Source organism: Rhinolophus ferrumequinum, chromosome 18 (assembly GCF_004115265.2).
Source record: "Rhinolophus ferrumequinum isolate MPI-CBG mRhiFer1 chromosome 18, mRhiFer1_v1.p, whole genome shotgun sequence".
Classification (NCBI taxonomy): domain Eukaryota; kingdom Metazoa; phylum Chordata; class Mammalia; order Chiroptera; family Rhinolophidae; genus Rhinolophus; species Rhinolophus ferrumequinum.
This window is the reverse complement of record NC_046301.1, coordinates 9326984-9347728: the sequence shown is the minus strand read 5'-3', so window position 1 is coordinate 9347728 and position 20745 is coordinate 9326984. Positions and strand designations below refer to the sequence as shown.

General features: G+C 36.1%; 1 protein-coding gene across 5 annotated transcripts; it reads right to left on the bottom strand.

The window, feature by feature from the left end:
• Positions 1-3242: 3242 nt before the first annotated feature.
• On the bottom strand, positions 3243-20649 carry C18H4orf33 (chromosome 18 C4orf33 homolog). Of its 5 annotated transcripts, none has more exons than XM_033133343.1 (9): positions 20514-20648; positions 18489-18701; positions 17628-17762; positions 12071-12260; positions 9902-9962; positions 8323-8374; positions 7975-8174; positions 5920-6076; positions 3243-4887 (listed from the first exon to the last, which is right to left on the bottom strand). In XM_033133343.1, exons 2-8 carry the CDS (start codon positions 18573-18575, stop codon positions 5971-5973), a joined length of 831 nt encoding a protein of 276 aa, XP_032989234.1. In that variant the 5' UTR covers positions 18576-18701; positions 20514-20648; the 3' UTR covers positions 3243-4887; positions 5920-5970. The 5 variants fall into 5 exon arrangements, with proteins under 5 accessions (XP_032989234.1, XP_032989236.1, XP_032989239.1 ...); XM_033133345.1 differs by having other exon boundaries at positions 3243-5263; positions 18533-18701; XM_033133348.1 differs by having other exon boundaries at positions 3243-5263; positions 18632-18701; positions 20514-20614.
• Positions 20650-20745: the final 96 nt, after the last annotated feature.

The window sequence follows — 20745 nt, the reverse complement described above, 5'->3', positions numbered from 1 at the left end:
TGATATAACTCATTCTACTTCATTATTTTTGAAAGAAGACAGTCTTCTCAGAAAGGAAAAAAAGATGCACTGTCACTGTTGCAAACAATAAAATATTAAGGACAGGAAAGCAGACATTCACCACCTTCAGGTTTTCTACACAAGTAGACTTTACGATGATTCAGAATAAGTTGCTGCCAAATTACTTCAGTTTCTGATAAACAGAAGTAAAGGCTATTACAGTTATTGCAAGTTACTCAAGGGCGTGGAGTATGGTGGCCAGTTTTCATATCTTCTAAAGCTTGTCTTTTGGTCTTTCACAAATACCGTTAGGAAAAGCATTTAGTATAGATGCAGCCTAAGTTTTCTTCCTCTCTAATAGTCTACTATACTCTGATTCACTCCCTATTTGTGATAAACACTCAGAAGTACATTCAGATTAGCCACTAGTCGTGCACCACCAAAGTACATGCACCTGCTGCAATGACACTGATACCCAGGAGGAGCCTGGGAAAAAATGTGTCTCTCTTTGCAAGTGGGTGATGAATAAGGAGTGGCTTGAACACTCCTCTGTGAGTGTATGTACCACATAAAAATGAAGGGCTCATGAACATCTTTCTGCTTCCATGTTTTGTTTGTTTGTTTGAATTTACAGACAGGCAAGACTGACTTTGCCTGGGTTCCCCATGAAGCCGACCTGGGATAAAGGCTTGCCGTAGGTTGATTTTGGTGAAGTAATTCCACACACGAGGAAGGAACGAGGAGCAAACCAGGAAATGAGGGAAAGGCAAAATAAGGTGCATTATTAGTTGGCCACTGCTATAGGCAATGAGGTATGATCCCTTTTGGGACCCTCTGGGGAGCTACGTGGAAGGGGTCTCAGAACTGTCAACTTGAGGAATGAAAGACAGAGTGTTCATCCACTGACTCCCGTCCTCCTTGGTCAAGAGTTGTCCGTGGGGCGTGAGCTCTATCACATACGCTGGGTAGTTCATGTGAGAAGTCCAAGTGGGATCACACAGCTGGGGCAGCAGCAAAGCCCGGGCGGGAAGCAAGGGGCCCACAGTGCAGCTGAGACCAGGTGCTGTCTGTTCACTGAGTGCTGCGGTGGCCGGAGTAAAAGCTCGGCTGAGAGGACTGGCGGGGAGTCAGAAGAGCTTCCTAATGCACTGGATAAGTGCTCCAATAAAGCAACGTGTAAAATACTATGGAAAATGCAATGGGAAAGGGATGAGCCTTGGGCTTTGAGGCATGAGTGAAAGTGCTGAGGGCTCACTTACTACAATTGTTTCATCCATTTGCTACCTTTTTTAAACATTGGATTAATTCTATTCATTACTTTCTGCCCCAAAAGTCTAACTAATTTTTTTTTAAATGGAGGAAGAGAAGGAGAAAAACAATTATTTTTTCTGTAGAAAAAAAATTTTTAATGTCAATAAAAAGTATTTGAGGGCTACAAATACAAAGAATATAGTACTCTGGATTGTGACTTACACTTTACTGGCATGGGTGCAGGTGGGAGGTGGGGAGAAGCATGAAAAAGCACCTGAATAAATGCACTCGCTGTCTAATCTGTTTATGTGGTAAGAGAGAACCTGCATGACACTGTGGTGAACAATTCAAAACACGGCAAGGAAATGCATTTATGATACATTAGACAAAGGAAGGATTATTCTTTTGTGTTCCTGAAGTTGAAAAACAAATTTGAAACAGCTACTACAAACACCCATTTTCAAATGTTAGGTTTCTATAGGGTGCACTGTTTGTACCTTATTAATGGACAAATTTTCCAAAATTCTGTGGTTAAGTTGCATGTTCCTTTCAAAAGAAAATTTTATATAATGTGTTTTTGCTTTCTTAGTATTGGAAGAAGGAACATATCTCTTATCAAGGTGAAAAAAAGTTGAGATGTTTAAAAAAACATCTAAACAGATGTAAAGAGAAACATAATGGGTTCTAGGAATCCCACAACATTCAATATTTTATATGGTTGTGATTGTGGTCTAGAATATTTGAGCATCACTTTTCCCCATATTATAAACTGTTATGATTTATATCTTAACCTATGATCTAGTCACTTATAAAATCAGGATACTCTAAAATTTATCTTATTTTTTAAAAAAAATAAATAAAAATAAAACGTATCTTATTTTTTGTTCTAACAGTTTTATACGTATTTATACAATTATTTCAGGTAACATATGTTGCCACGCAGCAGCCTACCCGTGTGTCCCCTCGTACCTACCCCTAAAGAAAGGAGAGTCTGTGAGACTAATCCTTTCAGGGACTTTACTTCACCTTTGTGCTTACACCTTATGTCTCCCTGTTTGGCCCCAAAGGATGGCTGGTTAGTCAATGACGGATAAGATTCCTCAAGGAAGGAACAACCTAAGACAGGCACAGTCGCATAGGGACCATCAGGAGAACTCACGGGATTGATAGAGGTGGGCATAGACCCCCACCTTCCCCCAGCTAAGGAGAGCTTCTGCTTCTGTGGCTGCATTCCTTCCCACAACCTGCTTGGGAAGAAATTCAATAATGGGATAACATCAGCTCTCCATCTACTCATATTAGTAAGTTTCAGCATAAAGGTTTTGTCCCTTGGGGAGGTACTTATAACAATTACTAAGACATCCTGGGGATTTTGGATCCAGCTGCCTGCAGGCAAGGGTGATTGGTTTGAAATAGTTTCCTAGTATAATGTGTGAGATTCACAGATCTTGAGATTAACAAGCTTTACTTCCTTTACTTCCTCATTTGTTAATCAATAAAAGCTATGCGTTGGCCTGATTCGGGGCTCATAGTCCTTGAGGCTGGAGTCCTTTGGCACCGCTTGCACTCTATTCTTGGCTACTGTATTTCTTAACCCTGCACCACCCTTCTCACTTCCCACAGCTCCTGTCTTGCAGGACATGACAACATAAATAAATCATCCTAGATCATTTTAAATATGGCTTTCCTATCCAAAACTGGTAGATTGTTACCATATCAAATTGTCAGCTGCTACTCAATATAAAATAATTTCTTAATTTATCTAAGATGCCGTAATGATAGGTAGTTACAGTGCTTTTTGTAAAAGTTAGCATTTATCTTAACCAGCTCTCTTTTCAGATAGAGAACATACTCAATAAAAGAAAAAATGTTAGCTCATAACTCACATTTAACCAGCAGCACTAATGATTATTTAATGGAACAGCATAAGCTTGAAGTGAAATCCATTGAATTTACAGCTGATTTTATAACAGTATTTTATTAAGGTATACTTTACATAAGTGAAATCAAAAACCTTAAAATATATACAGCTCAAGCAATGTTGACAAAAGTATGCAGGTATAGACCATCATCCAGATAAAGACATAAAACTTTCAACCACCCCAGAAAATTCCCTCGTGTCCCTTTTCCAGATGATTTGAATGCCCTGTCCTTACACAGAGCAGTTGCATGACTCACCATAGCCTAGACTGGCCTTTAATGACCTTCATATAAATAATTACACAGTATGTTGTATCGTGTTTATTTTGCTCAGCGCCAATGCTTTTGAGGTTCATCTCAGTGGTTGCATGTATCAATAGGCCATTCTTTTGGATAAGTAGTATTCCATTGTCTGACTAGATCACATTATCCATTCTCTGGTGGGTGGAAATTTGATAGTTTACAATTTTCCGCTGTTAGGAATCAAGCTGCTATGAACATTTATTTCTCTTGAGTACACCTAAGAGTGAAACTGCTGAAACACAGGGTAGGTGTATTTAACTTTACTCAATACAGTCAAATAGTTCCATAGTTATAACATTTTACATTCCTACCCATCATGTGAAAGTTCCTCCATGTTCTCATCAATGCTTGGTATTGATAGTTGTTTTCCAATGCTAGCCAGTTAGCCATGGCATGCATTCTGCAATTTTAGTCATTTAGTGGTATCTTGCTGTGGTTTTAAGTCACATTTCTTTGATGATAATTGAGGTTGAGAGCCTTTTTATATTCTTCTTGACCTTTTGTATATTTTCCGCTGTACAGCATCTGTTCAAGTCTTTTGCTCCTTAACTGGCAGGTCTTTTTATTACTAAGTTGCACTTCTTTATATAAAATGGGTAAGAGTCCTCTGTCAAATATGTGTATTTTGAATATTTTATCCCAATTTGTGGCTTCCATTTTCACATTCTTAATGGAGGATTTTGATGAAGAAAAGCTTTTAATTTTGATGAAGTCCAATTTATCAATTTTTTTCCCCTTTTTAATTAGTGCTTTTTATATCCTATTTGAAATTAGTCTCCTCCAAATTGTGAAGACTTTCTCCTGGAAATTTATTTCACAAGTCACCTTTAGGTTAATTTTTCTGTATGGTGTTGGGTAGAAGTCAAGGTTCATTTTTTTCTTTTTTTCATGTTTTTCCAGTTATTTCAACACCATTTGTCAAAAAGATTATCCTATTCCTTTTAGATATATTGGAACCTTTGTCAAAAATCAATTGACTGTATAGTTCTCTTTCTGGTTTCTCTATTCTGTCCCATTGATATATTTGTCTAAATTTATGCCAAGTTCATATTGTCTTCATTACTGAAGTTTAGTAAAAAGTCTTTAAATCAGATGGTGGAAGTCTTCCAACTTGGTTCTTTTTCAAAATTGTTTTGGCTATTTGAGGTCCTTTGCATTTCCAGCTTGTCAATTCTACCCAAAAGAAGCCTTCTAGGATTTTTAACTGGGATGCATTGAATCTATATATCACTTTGGGGAAACCAATTAGGCAGTTTATTTTCTCCTGTATACAGAAGTCTGTAGGCAGGCAGTCCAAATAGATTACTCTATTGTGCTACTTGGAATCCAGTTTCTTTGTCCTTCTACTCAGCCTTCCTTGGGTTGGCTCCTCATTGACACAATGTAATTAGTGTGTTACTTCAGCTATTCATTCTGCATTTCAGGACAAAGGAATGGGGAGAGCAAAGGACAAAAGGTGTATGGCAGCTGAGTCTCTCATTTTTAAAGCATCTTTTCTTGAAGCCTCACCAAACACTGTATACATATATCTCAATGACATGAAATGTTTTATAGGATTGTTTCTATCTGCAAAAGATTCTGGGAAAATGTAGTTTTTGAACAGAGTCCATAAAAATTCAAGTTCTGTTAGTGAAAAAGAAGAAGAGGAGACAGTATGTTGTTGGGTAGGCAATTAGGTGTCTGTACCTAGATTCTTCTGTAAGACTGATAATCTCTAAGCTGAGAATGCTGGAGAAGGACCAAGTTCAGTGCAGAAGTGCATAGATAATGTACTAGACGACTTGAAGCTCTGCAACAAGTTATAACAGAAAGTTCAGAAATTCTAAACCAGGAGTGTTTGATGTTCACAAAATAAAATGAAGACATGTTAATACCTTGTTTAACATCATTAAGAAAATGTCATTTCTTGGTACATTAAAGCAGAATTTGTCGCCTGAATTCAAGACTACTTCATTCCATTTCCTTCAACAGAGTAAAAAGAGTCATAGGAAAGGAAGAACAGCTAGTTAAATCACATGTATCCTACTAATGCCCTAAGAGATGTGGATCTGTTCAACTGAAATAGGTCACTGTTTTTTAACTCATTTCAAGAATGTACAGAAGATTCTGAGTAAAGAATTCATGTATATTATATGGAGTTCAAAAATGTGCAAATAAGATGGTCCAGTCTCAGGCTGGCTGAGATTTAGGTAAGTGGGAAGAGAAACAATGATTTTGATGGACAGAGTCAGCGATATCTGGGGTAATGGTGATGCAAGGCAGATAGAAGAATTCAGTGACATGATCGTTCCTGGACTAAATGACTCTGAGAAATATTTTAACTGTATAGATAAAATCACCTATAAACTTTCTATTTGCTTATTAGTTTACACTTGCCAGAGAGACACTATTCTTTCATTCACCTTTCAGTGACCTTTCAAGAGATTATACTTATTATTGATTTACCTTAAAAGGTATAGAGAAGAAATGATTGATATGGTCCTCTACTATACTCTGCTAAACATCAGGTTTCTCTATGAGCCACAGGTCTGATTCTGGTTGTTTCCATTCTTCTCCAAGCAGTGTGTTAAAACTGAAAAGGTTGAAGTATTCCAGACGATGGCTAAATAACAAAGAAAAAAGAAGGTGGGAATTGAAATGAATTATGCATTTGTGAAATAGTTGTCCTGAAGGGCTATTCGTTTTGTCACATCTGTGATGACAACATTCTATTTTAAGAATACCACAGGTATGATATATTCTACATGTACAATTTTTTCATTCTAGCTCTGAAAATATTTACCCACATCTCAAAGCACTCCCCTTTCAATTCTACAAACAGCTGCCTCCCAGCTGAGGGGAGAAATAAAAATCAACCCTCAAAATCTGACTCATTCCATCTAGGCTTAAAACACATTATACTCTTACAGATATTTTTATATTTAAATTTTGATATAGTTTATATCAGCCATTGAAACAATTGTTTGAAAGTTTCAGTTCCAGAGGTTAGAGGATAGACTCCTTGGCCCTTTCTTTCCAGGAGCACCATTTAACTATTATAGAGATTTCTATCGTGGCTTAATAGGAGAGAAAGGTTTGCTAACAGCAGAACTCAGCTCTCTAGGAAATCAATGGGCCTTGACTCTGCCCGAGCCAATGGCATAATCACGCGTTACCTGGGGTAAGCCTCCAATCACGGGTAAGTGAGGAGCCTGAATGCCAAGAGGTACTAGGTGGAAAAGAACCACAGAAACAAGCCATGTTGGTGTGAGGGCCTGAGTCATTTGCATCTAGATTCCTGTCCCCCATTCTGTCCTCTTGGCCAGACTGAACCACTGAGTCACAATTGGTAATCCCAGGTGACGAAGTTAAGGAACTGACAGTGAAGGATAAGAGACAGGAAAAGAGAAACAGGCTAGTTAGAAAGGGTCAGGACTGGGGAGAAAAGCAAAAGGAAAAGGGGAAAGTGTGTCAGGCAGGATAAAGGGATAGGCTAGAAGAGATGAAGGCAAAGTAGAGCGAAGAGCATGACAGGAAGGAGAAGGCACACAGGGCGAGGAGGGACAGCACTTCCCAAGGGTAAGAAGGCAGGAAAGTCCGTCTACCATGGTACACACCCCGTGAGGATTCTCTGTTAGGCTCCTCTGAACGCAGACCCAACAGACTGTCCTGGCCACACTGAGTACAGACACTGAGATACAGAGCGTGAATCCCAGTTTGCCCAGGACAGCAGCCTTTCCTCCCTAGGGGAGCAGCGTTTGCTGCAGGCCATGAAGCATTCAGGAGGCTGCGCAGGAGCTATATTCTCCTTTGGTGACAGCTTCAAGTTGGGCAAGTGCCGGAGAAGTGTTGGCTTACATGCCTGCTGCCCCACAGGAGCCAGTATCTCCTGTAATAAGGCCACAGGCATAGCTTCTAGGGTCCCCGCAGGGAACACGACTGTTAAAGGGAAATCCAAAGCCATGCTGTCCCCATCGGGTATTTATAGTTTATCCATAATGCCATCAGTCCAGATGCAACTTACCAATTAGGAGTCCTTTTTATCATAAGCAATGTTGCTTAGAAACCTGGTTGACACTTTTACCCTTATGAGGTTACCAGGAGAAGAGGGCTAGAGAGTTAACTGAAGGTTGGTTACATTCTCCAGGAACAAGGGAAAGAATTTATTAACCTTTTGTTCACACCAAGAAACAGGATGCCCCTGGCCATCTAGCTCTGAAAGGGATCATAAAAGAATTTGCAACCATACTTTCCACAGCAGCTGTTGCAATATTCACTAAGCAAGACTTTTCTCACACTGCTATGGAAATATAAATGTTGTACTGATAGCAGAGAGAGAGACTAGTCTGTCCAAAGCGAGTCTGTCAAGTATGTACTGAGGACCATCAAGAAACACAGTTCCCTACAAGGTGTTTGTACACGTAGGTCTTCTTTGACTGAGGGCAGTTATCACTGCTCTACCAAAAATCAATTTCCAAAAAGCTCACAGTTGGAACACATCTTCATTGGTTTCCTACTTACAAATCAGGTTTTTGTCCTTGTTGCAGTTCATGTTGAGGTACAGGGTAAAGAGCTTCATAGCTTCTTTTATCTTTTGACCCATGAATTGCAAATGAATTGAATTTTGTCACATTTGGTGGAAAATAACTCCAAGGGAGATAAGCTCTGCCTTCCCATTTTGTCTCTCCTTTGGACACTTTGAATGATAGAGCAAGTTCTTGCTACAGAAACAATATGTGAAATACAAAAGGCAAATTCAGATTTACACTATAAACATATATATTAAACATATATTTAAACATATATATTAAATATTATATATATCTTGTACACGTAAGGATTTTTGTCTCATTATTTTTATTTACTCACTTTCCACACATTTCTTCTTCCAGAGAGTAAAAGCACCAAATGTTGTCCATGACTGTCAAAATTAAAATTTCTCATGAGTGTTTGAAAGAGACAAACATTATTTTCTTCACCATCCTTCATCTCTACAATGTGTGTATTTGTAACTAAATGTCCAAATAATTAAAAGATGCAATATGAATGTTGGATAATTATAGGAAGAGCCAATGTATTCAGTTAACTTAGAAATGACACCTTTGAGTTTACCATTTTACAGACAATTATAGTCACAGGCATAAAGGTACACACGTTCAAATTGCTTTTTTATATTCGCCAAATAAGAAAATACATAAAAGACTTCAATTGGTTAGATGATGCAAAGTATGCAAAGGGGTAGGAGAATATCACGGCATTTGGAATTTATAATAAAACCGATTTCAAAAACTAAAATACCTTAAGGAAAGGGAAGTTGGCACCAATTTCTAGGTCTGAATCCAACAATTTTACTGAAGGTTATTTCTATATGAAAACTGTCCTGAAGCTCATAAGGAAGACAAAAAATACAAAATATACATTGTCTACAATGAGTCAACATGCTGAAGATTTTAATTTGTGTCTACTCTCCCACCCAACTCTCTCACCTATCTGTCCTCAACCTGTCTGCCCCTGGTGTTTTCCTGCTTTCAACCATCAATTTAGATACTGATGTCACATTTTCAAAGGCATACACAATATATCCTCAAAAGGAGACTAATACCGTGTTTCCCCGAAAATCAGACCGGGTCTTATATTAATTTTTGCTCCAAAAGATGCATTAGGGCTTATGTTCAAGGGATATCATCCTGAAAAATCATGTTAGGGCTTATTTTCAGGTTAGGTCTTATTTTCGGGGAAACACGATAAGAGACCATAATTGAGACAAGCTAGGTCAATAAGAATCAAAGGATTTCAAGTATGTAGTTACATGAAACAAATTTATTGTCTCTGGAAAAGACGCTATCTAAACATTTCTACATAGATAGCTTTTCAGGGAGGATTTCATTCACCAAACTATTCAAATAGCAGACAAGTATTTTCCTCTACTATTTTTATTCTTATTATGCAAGTTTAAGAGTATCTTAGAAGTAAAAGTTCTTGCAAATTACAACAACAGTATTCTTCACCTTGCTTTCCAAGAGATTAATTAACTGTTTCAGGCCTTGATTACCTAAAGCAAAATTATGATTCTTGATTATTGACTGTCTTAATGTATATAAAACCAAACTACTGAAGATTTTTTTAACTTTTAGAATTTATTAATTTTGTACATAATGGTTATTGTGTAATTTCTTAAGAAAGGAGAATCTAATTATCCTATTCATCCAATGTCATCACTTTATGAAAACAAAGTGTTATTTTCATCTAGTAAAAATAAAACTAAGGATAAAATTAAAGAATTCTAGAAGATCCAAGTTCTTTACTGTTCCATAGACAAGTTATAAATATATTTGCAATTAGCACTTCCCCTATTTTATTGGAATTAGTGACTTTTTACTAATTTATAACTAAAACACAACGTGTTCAAATTACATAGTACTGTGTTAGAAAAAAATTTTATACTTACGGGCAAAGTTCAACTTCTAAATACTGTTCAGTTATGTCATTCAAGAAAAATGCTTCGACAACTTTTGAAAACAGAGATATAGCATATTGAGAAATTTAATTATGTTTCAACAGTAAATAATTTCTTTATTCCTTTGGAATATAAAATAAATTAACTCATTGTTTTTAATTATAGCTCTTCCCCAATAGGAAAAGGGATAAAGAAAATAAACAGATATTGCCTAGAAATAAATCATCATTAACATCTTTCCCTATCAGAGGACCATAAATGAAAAAGAAGAATAAAACTTTGTGCTGGTGAGGTTTTAAAGAAATCAACATTATTAAACAAACTTTGAGCCAGTTATCTTCTTCTAGGAATTTATCCTAAGGAAATAATCAGACAACTGGGGAAAGAAGTCAGTATAACGCTACTCATCAAAGTGTTACTCAAAAATTAGAAATTGTCTAAATGATTATCTCCTATTATATAGGATTATTGCCTATTACAAATAAATCTTCTATTATATAGGAAATCTAATATGTAAATTATGGCATTTATGTATTCCATGCAATAGACTATAATACAGCCATTAAAATCAAACACAGTTAAATATTTTTTGACCAGGAGCAATATCCACGATATTTGATAAGTAGTCTATAGAGCGATAACTAAATTAGCAAATCAGCAAAACTTTCAATGTAGAAATAAGTGATGCTGCAGAGAGAATAAGGGCTCAGGTCATGAAACATCTTATATAGAGATCATATTAAGTAGGGTAACATTTTCCTGGGAGGAGAAGAAGCCTGAGAAAGTTTTTAAGTAGCTGAATGATGAGTTTACATTTTTATTTTAGATAGATCCCTCAGGCTTCCAAGAGTGAAGGACGGACTTAAGGGCAAAAAGACTATTTAGGAGGCTCTGCCCTAGCTGAGGAAAAAGAGGATGAAGGCCTAACCTATGGCAGAGATGGTGGGAATGAAGAAGAGGTACTGAATCAGAGAAACATGTAGGAGGTGAAATTGGTAGGACTCAGTAAATAAATCCAAATATAGATAGTGAGAGGGAAGGATAACTTGGGAAAATCTCACATTTCTATATTTGGTGATTTGATGTACTGAATTGCCATTGATTGAGAATGGGCAATTAGGGAAAGAAGCAGGTTTATGAGAAGAGTGCTTCTTGAGATTGGTGCCTGTAGCACCTCCACTAGAGAAGTCACACTGGTGTGTACACCAGTATGAAGCTGGTGCATGCAAGCTCTGTTATCAGTAAAAGACAACATATGTTTAACATATTATACATTAAAACTGACAAAATGCATGCTATACAGATGGTATCTATAACTATAAAAATAGATGTTAAGAGGAACTAGAAGAGTCATCAAAGGTTTCTTTGAAGAAATGAAACCTGATTTCGAGCTTGAAATATGTGAATTAGAAGCCTGGGGAACAGAATGAGAAAAAGTACATGGGTGAGAATATTCATGGACAGTAAGACCACTGCTTTTCAGAAGTCAAGAGCTTTTGCTGGAATATGATTGCCCAATTCATGAGTACCCTGAAAGCTTACAGAAAGGGTTTGAAGTTTATCTTAGGGATAGTGATGGTTTGTCATATAGGGAATGGCACCATAAAGAGTATTTCAGAAGGATAAGTTTGGTAGCTTAATTAGGAGAAATCAGAAGGGGATCATATAGCAAACCTGAAAAAGTATGATTTCATGGCATCTTTTAGCCTTCATTTCATATGTGAGATTACTTGTCAGTATGTATAAAATAAAAACTACGTTTCATGTTGAAGTTCATAGTGTTTCTGTAATAAGTAAAACACCCTGAAACATCCATAAAGAAGGTTTATAAGGTTAAAGTGGCAATGTGAAGATACTTAAAGACAAAACAGGAATGCTGAACTCTTCTTAAAATAGGTAACAGAAGTAAAGGAAAGACATATGGCAGCAATTTAAAAATCTGGATTTGTAATTGCAATTTTTCACTGTTCTAGTTATGTAGTTGAAGTCACATAGGTAATGGTGAAAAAGTCATAATGAGAGATTGGTGAGAAATATCAGAAACTGCACGTCAGTTGCTCAGAAGCCCTCACGTCCTTAGAGCAAGATAAAATAATAGTTCTGTGAGAGGTTATTATAAAAAGATTTATGTTTGCAATAAAATACAGTACTTCCACTTACCTTCATAATCCCATAGTTCATTGAAAGGCTTTCCTGGTTCTCCAGGTGGGGCTGGCGGATCATTGAAAAATGGCGCACTAACTTCCATCATCACTCCTCCGTCACCTGGATTCAGCCTGACAAACACTGGCTCATGCTTCACTGGGAAACCATCCCAAGTGTGTTCAATTTTAAAATCCATCTGTAGACTCTAAAGGAAAAAAAATTAAAATAAACTCTTTAACAATATTCAAATGTTTCCTTTAGTTACAAATGAAATGAAAATAGCTATGCCAAATAGCAGGCAGGAAGGCAGCAGAGTGACCCGATCACGGTTCTGAGAGGCAAAAGGCCATTTGTATTATGGCAAATCACAGACACTGAGTTCTGCTGTAAAATAGGTAGTTGGATCCTAAAGGCTTTAAGCCTTTAAGTCTAGGTCCAAAATCATGTTTTAAAACTGTAGTTAAGTTCACTGCATAAATCGTTCAAGTACTGAACAACTATAAGCACTATGAGTTAATATGTCATTCTTTGTCTTGTATTGTAAAATGAGCAGGTGTCTGAATTACCTGGGGAATCAGTATCCCCAGGGAATCAAGATCGTTACAATAAAATTCAATTTGATAAAAAAATTATATAAATCAGCAGAAATACAGCTGTTAACACCATTCTTTTGGCTAAAACCTTTTTCTTTTGGGATTGGGATTAGGGGCTCCAACCTTTGAAAGTTAGTAGAGTTTAATATTGTCTTCCTTGGTCTCAGGATATAGATTTTTCTTAGCCTTTTCAACTTTTGATATTTCAAATGTTAAATGACCTCTTGCTTGGTTAATCCCTTCTCACCAATTGAAAAATGGGAAAAGAGTCTGCCATTATTTAAACTTTGAAATAGACGAAGTATATTTGACACAAACAGTATTTGCATTTTAAATTGTTTCTCTAAGGATTAAATGGAAGGACATAGTATTGTATTAATAAAATTACATTGTGTTGAACACTATGGATTAGGCATTTTATAAACATTATCTCATTTAATTTCACAAGAAAACTGAAAAGGAGCTATTATCATCCTCATTACAAATGAAAAACCAAACTTGTCCAATGTCACGTGGCTGGCAAATCAAGAAACTGAATCAATATCAGCCATGTTTTCCCAGATGAAATAATTTCAGAAATCTTTAAGAAGATGAAAACCTTATTCTAGGAGTGGAGGGTTCCCCAAATTATCCTAGGTCCTTATGTCTTGTTCAGAAGATAATCTTAGTTAGTGATGATATTTTCAGACTGTAATTTACCTATCTGACATCTTTGAATGCAACTCCTTGCTTCATATGTTATTTTTACTGCAATAAAGTTACTAAATTTTAAATACATTTATTTCGATGACTGTATTGAGTACAGACTATGTGTCAAGCATTGGGAGACACATATATGCAACCTCTGTGTCAGAAGGAATCCAACATATCTAAAAACCTTTTTCTAAAGTATCTAGCTCTTCCTAATTTTCACTACATGCTAACAAATTTTAATAGCTAACTTCTAAAAGTAAAAAGTAGTTCTGGTACTGCAAAGGATAAGGTCAGCAATTTATATTGAATTAAGCTCAGTGAGGGATCAGATGGTATAATTCTGATTTATGTAGAATTTAGTCCTGACAAGCAAAGAATAAAATATGTTAATAACAAATTTATTTTCTTTAGTTGAAATATCAAGACACTTTCTTCAAAAACAAATGTATAACCCTGTAACCCAAATTTTGGTACTAGTAAGTACCTTCTTATAGCATATAGGAAGAAATAAGCATAAATCAAGATGTGAAAAATGCTCATTAAATCTGATTCTAGAGTCAATATGCTGAAAGAATATGCTGTTCACCTAACTTGAAGCTTACAATTCTTGGCAATTCTGGCAAAATATAGCTCAGCAACCACTGTGTTTCCCGGAAAATAAGACCGGGTCTTATATTAATTTTTCCTCCAAAAGACGCATTAGGGCTTATGTTCAGGGAATGTCATCCTGAAAAATCATGCTAGGGCTTATTTTCCAGTTAGGTCTTACTTTTGGGTAAACACGGTAGGAAGTTTTTGCAGATTCACTCATTCCCCATACAACCATCATTGTACAAAAATGCTGTGATGCTAAGGGACCCCATCCTATTCAGTGGGTTTCCACTAGAAAATTTTCAATTCCCAGCTCTTTCAATCATTTCTATCTCTAAATGGAATTAAACCATATCCCATGATGAGCTCCTAAAAGTGGCCTGTCACTTCCATGCACACATGGTGGGTCTCAGGGTCAAAGTGAGGTCTACTTTTTAGGTTTCAAGTTACTTCCAAATCTAATTGGAAGATAAGAAGAAATAAAAGATAAAATCAGAAAATATAAAGCAGTGACACCCCAAGTCTTTCTACCAGTTCCTTCTGCCTTTTCCCCTGAGATTTCTTTGAGCATTGTCTGAAAATTACTACAAGAAATATTGACAAGACTTCCACCATCGGGGAAGAGTACCATGGCTACCAATGTCCAAGGGTAGAACATACTCCTAATTTTGGCTTTAATTGCATAAAATGACTTTAGTTTCTTATCAGAACAAGTTTTTAACCTGCTTAAATATACTCATGTCAGTCTAAGTATGCATAACCCTTACAATTAACCTAAATTCTAAGTATTAAGTCTAAGTATGCATAACCCTAAAATTAACCTAAAATGTCTAGTCTTGCCCACTAGTTTACAAATCTAATCTAAAGACAACATGGACCCAGACAGACACAACTGGCTCTCCTTTGAACTCCCTGGGGATACTTAGGACTGTCTCCTGATACTTAACTCCCATCACCTTTCAATTCCTTTGTTTGCACACATGTCCATATGAAGTAGAGACAATTAAACAATCAGCATCCTTCACAACCTGGGCTAGTGTGCTTCCCAACAGAAGTCCGCTCCCTGTCATTCTCTATTCCTATACACTGCTCTGTTTTGATTCATGGCACTTACATCACATGACATATTTGTTTATTGTCTCTTCTTTCCCAGCTAGAATGCCTATAAATAATAGAAACATTTATTTGTTGAGTAAATATATGTTCCAGTCTCTGGATCTAAAATTTCATGATTCTAAGGTCTTGCACAGGAGAAATCAACTGTGGTTACTGGTATCATTCTCTCTTTCAACACTATATACCAAAACAATGGCAAATAACTAAGATGATACAACATATCTAGAAATTTCCTTGTAATTTAGTTGTCAAAGGTTTATTAGCTACTTACTTTGTTTCAGGCACCATGCCAGATGATTGGTAAATAAAGTATAAGAAAGAAGTCTAGTCAATAGTTTAGTGGTTACCAGATGGTAAAAGGGGAGGAGAGTGGTAGATGAGGGTAAAGGGGATCCAATATATGGTGATGGAAGGAGAACTGACTCTGGGTGATGAACACACAATGTGATATATAGATGATGTATTACCGAATTGTACACCTGAAATCTATGTAACTTTACTAACAATGGTCACCCCAATAAACTTTAATTAGAAAGAAAAGAAAAGAAAAAAGAAAAGAAAAGAAGAAAAGAAAAGAAATAGAGAGAGAGAAAAAGAAAGAAAGTAAGTCAAGGGTCGTTGAGGATGATTCTCATGGAGCTAACCAACTAGGCAGGTCCTTATCAGTTGGTTCATTTTGCAGCCCAATGTAATCAAGTTGGAACCCTACACCAAACTAATCTTTAAATAAATCAAAGATTGAAACATAAAAATCAAACCATATAAAAACAAGAAAGAAAAAAATGGGAGGATTTTTTAAAAGATAATCTTATAATAGAAAAAGCCTTTTAAAGTATAATTCCAAATCCAGAAGACATATAAGAAAAGACTGAGATACATTTGGCTACATAAAAGTAACAAAATTACAAGCATAAGTCTGCCTATCCCCACCAAAAAACAAAAAAGAAAGAAAAAAATTTTTTAAATCCCACCACTTCAAAATCAATAGATATTCTGGGAAAAATATCCACAACTCCTATTACAGACAAATAACTAATTTCTTTAATGTTTAAAGGATACCTAGAAATCCATGAAAACCAACATACCTACAGATATATGGGCAAAGATATGAAAGAAAACGCAAAATGTTCAGCCTCACAATGATAGAAATGCAAACTAAAACAAGAATACATTATTACTCTTTTTCACTAGGATTGAATCAGAAAGTTTGATAACAAACTGCGATAATGAGGACACTGAGAAACAATCACAGATTGCTGTTGGGGTACAACCAGCATAGCCTCTGTCAACAGCCATCCCTCAATATCTATTAAAATAAAAAAAATGCAAATATCCTTTGACACAACAATTCTAATTCTACGAGTTTTATACATGGACATATCCAACACAATACATTATAAAGTTTTCACTGCAACATTGTTTAAAATGACAAAATATTGTAAGCAACCTAAATATCCGTCAGTAGAGGACTGATAAAAAATTTGTGCTATATCATACAAAGAAATACTACATAGCTGTTAAAAAGAGTGAGGCGGCTCTCTCTATACATCTAAAGTATATTAAGTGATAAAAGGCAAGCTGCAAAAAGTATGCACTTATTTAATGAAAAGGAAGACTATTTCCACCTGCTCGTATGCTTGTGAATGCAAACGCTATCTCAGGAAGCATATACAAGAAACCAGTGGTAGCAGCGGTTTCTTTTTTGGAGGGAATCATCTGCCTGAGACAGGGAGGAAGGGAGACTTACTTTCAATTGTACCACTTTTTTTTTTAACCTGTTTGAATTTTATACTATGACAGACACACATTACTATTCAAAAATAAATGAATAATTTAAAAATATTTTTTTAAAGTCCAATTTAAGGCGGGGTCTGTTAAAGAATACGGTGACTACCTCTTTTCTCCTTTGTATTATATATGCTGAACATTTCTTACAAAGTAAGAATGAATATCAGGAACATTATTGAAGGAATATATTCATTCAAAGTGATCACCATCCTATTATGCAATTTTAATGTTGGCTGCTTAGACTTTCTGAAAAAAATATTCATTGTTAATCTGTTTTACCCCCATATGTTTTTAACCTCGATTTTTCAAATTACTCTTTCATCAAAAAAATGTCAAAAATAATTTTAAAGTATTTTCGCGCTTTCCCTGTACTACAGAAAGACCTATAAAAGGAGACAGAACTTCCGGGCATTAAAAGCCTAGGAGAGGGGAAAAATATGCCACAAAGGTTAAAAGAAGGAAGTTATGGAGAAGGTGTTTTCTAAACAGAATGTTTTGCAAGGAAATTTTCCAAATTCCTCCATTCACAAAATTTTCTTCAGTATTCTACAAAAATTATTTCTTTCCAGTTTGCATCCTCCCTCCTCACTTCCCCCCCCACACCCTACTCCTGCCCATTGAAGAGAAAAGAGAAAACAGAGAAATGAGAAAGTCAGCAGAAAGTGGGAGTAAACTGTGCCAGCAAGAGGAGGCAGCTGAAAAATAAGTTATTAGAGAAAAAGCTAACGACAAGACTGGGCAAAGGTGCAAGGAATGAGAGCGTGAAGAAAGCTTGGGAAGGGAGCACAGACCCGGAAGCTTTCAGTCCAGCACCGCGTCCTTCCTCCTGCCAAAGTCACTGGAGAGCGCTCAGCCTCAGGCTCCGCCCCGCAGCTTACACATTCTGCGGGAGGGGCTTGGAGCACTGAGGCCGACACCTGATTTTCCTAGGAAAAGAAAAATGTTCAAGGACCACCAGTGAACATCTGAAACCTTTTAATCATTCCACGGAATTGTGAGCGGTTTTCTAGAAGGAAGGGTAACTCGGCAATAGAAATACTGTGCAACAATTTGAAAACCAACTGTAAATCATTAAGATTACAGTAGAACCTGTACAGCAATAATTCACTTAATGTAACTAAAGGCAAACAGGTTATATAAGCCAAACCTGTAAATTATATTACACTAGCTGTAAATATTACCCTAGCTGTAAATTATATTACACTACTAGGAGGCATATACATAGTAGTCAAGGATTGTGACATTGAGACTAGACTTCCTGGATTCAAATCCTTATCCAGGTACTTTCCAGTTGTGATCAGCAGCAAATTTATATATATATATATATATATATATATATATATATATATATATATATATATATATATAATTAAACTATATAGGTTTGCGTAAAAAAATTTCTGTTCCAATCATTAAAATTACACATTTCTGAAGTGGTTATTTTTTTTTTCTCGAAAGAAACCATTTATTTAGAATAAAACAAAAGCAGCTTATCTGTGAGCACACATTTGAGTGTCAGCTATTTTTAAGCTGTGTGAGCCATAAAAAGGGTTTTTCTTTACTTTTCCAGAAGTCTTATGTACATAGCACAAAAAAAGAGGTCATTTTCCCCCCACTTAAAACATCTGCATTGGCATCACAATAGCACATACACAACTTGAAGCTGCCATTTTAATAAAATGCACAAATACTAAACAGATTAGCTTTTTTCCGTCAAGAGGCCCAAGTAAACTCCACATAAGGCACAACTTCTCTTCAAAAAGATCTCTTAGAGTTTAGAATTCCATATCTTCACCAGCTGTTCACCAGATTTGCTTGTCGGGTGGGGGAAGAGAGAAGAGGAGGTTCTGGTTATAGCGATGTACCTAAGGGGAGAAAATGATTTCAGCAAACCACAGTGAACTGTCTAGCTTGATTAATGAAGAATTTTACATGGGTGATTTAAACAACATTGAAAAGTAAAAGTACAAAAGTGTTCTTTGGCTGTTTAGTAATATAGTTTTGACCCTAGCTTAAATTTCCAACTTTGAATTCTTCATGATATTTTCTAAATAGTACTAGGTGCTCAATTTATTGAATAAATTGATATTATTAAAATCTATCAATTATCAAAGTTTTCTTTATTGCAGAAATATATCTAATATAAAAACATGAAATAGTGGCTAAAGAATGGTTAAACTAACTACTTTTTCCCTCTTATTTTTCATTCCTTGTACTCAATTATACTAATAGATACTTTCCATGCACATTCACTGAATTCTTTAAATTAATTTCTTCATCAAGTATTTATTGAGCCCTTACTGTGTTCTAGGTACTATGATGGAGCCTGGAGACAAATTACAAAACAGTATGATAAAGACTGCAGGAAGAAGCATGAACTGAGTACTTAGGAAGCACCTTAACCTGGGGGAAGTGGAAAGAAAACATAAGGGAGGTTTCAAAATTGAGAAACACTAGATGGGATGATAAGCGGAATCATAACAATTTTGTTTCTTAAAGATAAAAATTATTTTCAAAATATTCCATTGAAATTTAAAAATTCAACCAGTAAAATCTTGTAAACAAAAAAACCCAAAAAACAAACACAAACTCCAAAATTATAATTTGTATTGAACTTGACCGCATAACCTAAAAATTCCAATTTCAGATGTTTAATTTATGCAATGCAAAAAACCACTCATTTATATCTAGGAGGTGTTCTTTGCTTTCACCTATACTAATATATCTTATTCAACTTTTAGTGTAAATATAGTTAACTTTATAACTACTTGTTTGATGCCAAGTTGAACCACAATATAACAATACACAAAGTTCAAATGTAGGAGAAGTTACAGGCAAGTCCTTGGGGAAATCAGTGAGAGGTTCATGAAGAAAAAGTCATATAGTGACCTTCAAAAAAGAGTTGAAGCTTGCACACTTAATTTCTTCTCCCAACAAGTTTTTGTGTTAACTTCATTGCCATTAAAAAACAAATCAAGTTCAATTTTCACTGACTCAAAGCTAAACTAAACTTTTTCATGATTCTTAAATATACCTTCATATTTAACCGCCAGTCTTTAGTGGAAGGGACCATCTCATTCTCTTACCATGTTTTCTGAAAAATAAGACCTAGCCGGACCATCAGCTCTAATGCGTCTTTTGGAGAAAAAATTAATATAAGACCCGGTCTTATTTTACTATAAGAAAACCGACAGGGTTTAAATCGAGACATAATCAATTTTTTTAAATGGGAATGGTAATCCATCCATTAATTGTAAAGTTTTACCTAATTTTTTTCTTGCAAAATAAATTTAACTTTTGTCGTTCTTTCTTTTTGAGGAAGCAAATTTATCTCTAAAGAAATAACTGCTAAATTTACAGGACCTTTGGAGAACTTCAAACTACATGCCTTCTTGCCACACAGTTAAATATTCAAACAACAACTGTCTCCTTTCTCCAAAGACCCAGGAAGGGCAGGACCGCACTTAGCTTCGGGAGATTACCAAGCCCATACTCAGAAATCGTCCAGAGGGTCAGCCTTGCGGTGAACTCTGAAGACGCCAGTCCGGGTTTAGCTCCCAGCAGCACAACCCTACATCCTTTCCACCCATCCTCTTTGGCCAGTGGGTTCTCCCAGTCCAGAAGTGCTAGGTATCAAATATACTGGGGAAATTTAAAACATGTATTTCATAACCTACCTAGGTTTACATTTTGGGGGTTTTCTTAGGGAAAAAAAAATGCTGGGCCCCGCCACCTGAGGACACAGGTTGGCCAGATTTCCCGCCGCCACTCTGTTGGCTCAGCTGGTTGTCATCCAAGTTCCCACAGCTCCGCTCAACGCTTGACAGATAGCCAATAGCGTACGAGGACTCTAGGAAGCGTGGTGACGTAAGAGCTGACGCCTGCGTGATGACGCAGGCGGCGTCACGA

Coding starts and splice junctions, on each gene's coding strand:
- C18H4orf33 (XM_033133343.1), bottom strand. CDS start 18,575: ATGTGGAGTTTACTTGGGCCTCTTGACGGAAAAAAGCTAATCTGTTTA. Junction 12,261..17,627: donor GCTGGACTGAAAGCTTCCGG/GTCTGTGCTCCC, acceptor TTTTTCCTTTAG/AGTCTACAGATGGATTTTAA. Junction 6,077..7,974: donor CAAGGACAAAAACCTGATTT/GTAAGTAGGAAA, acceptor TTTGTTATTTAG/CCATCGTCTGGAATACTTCA.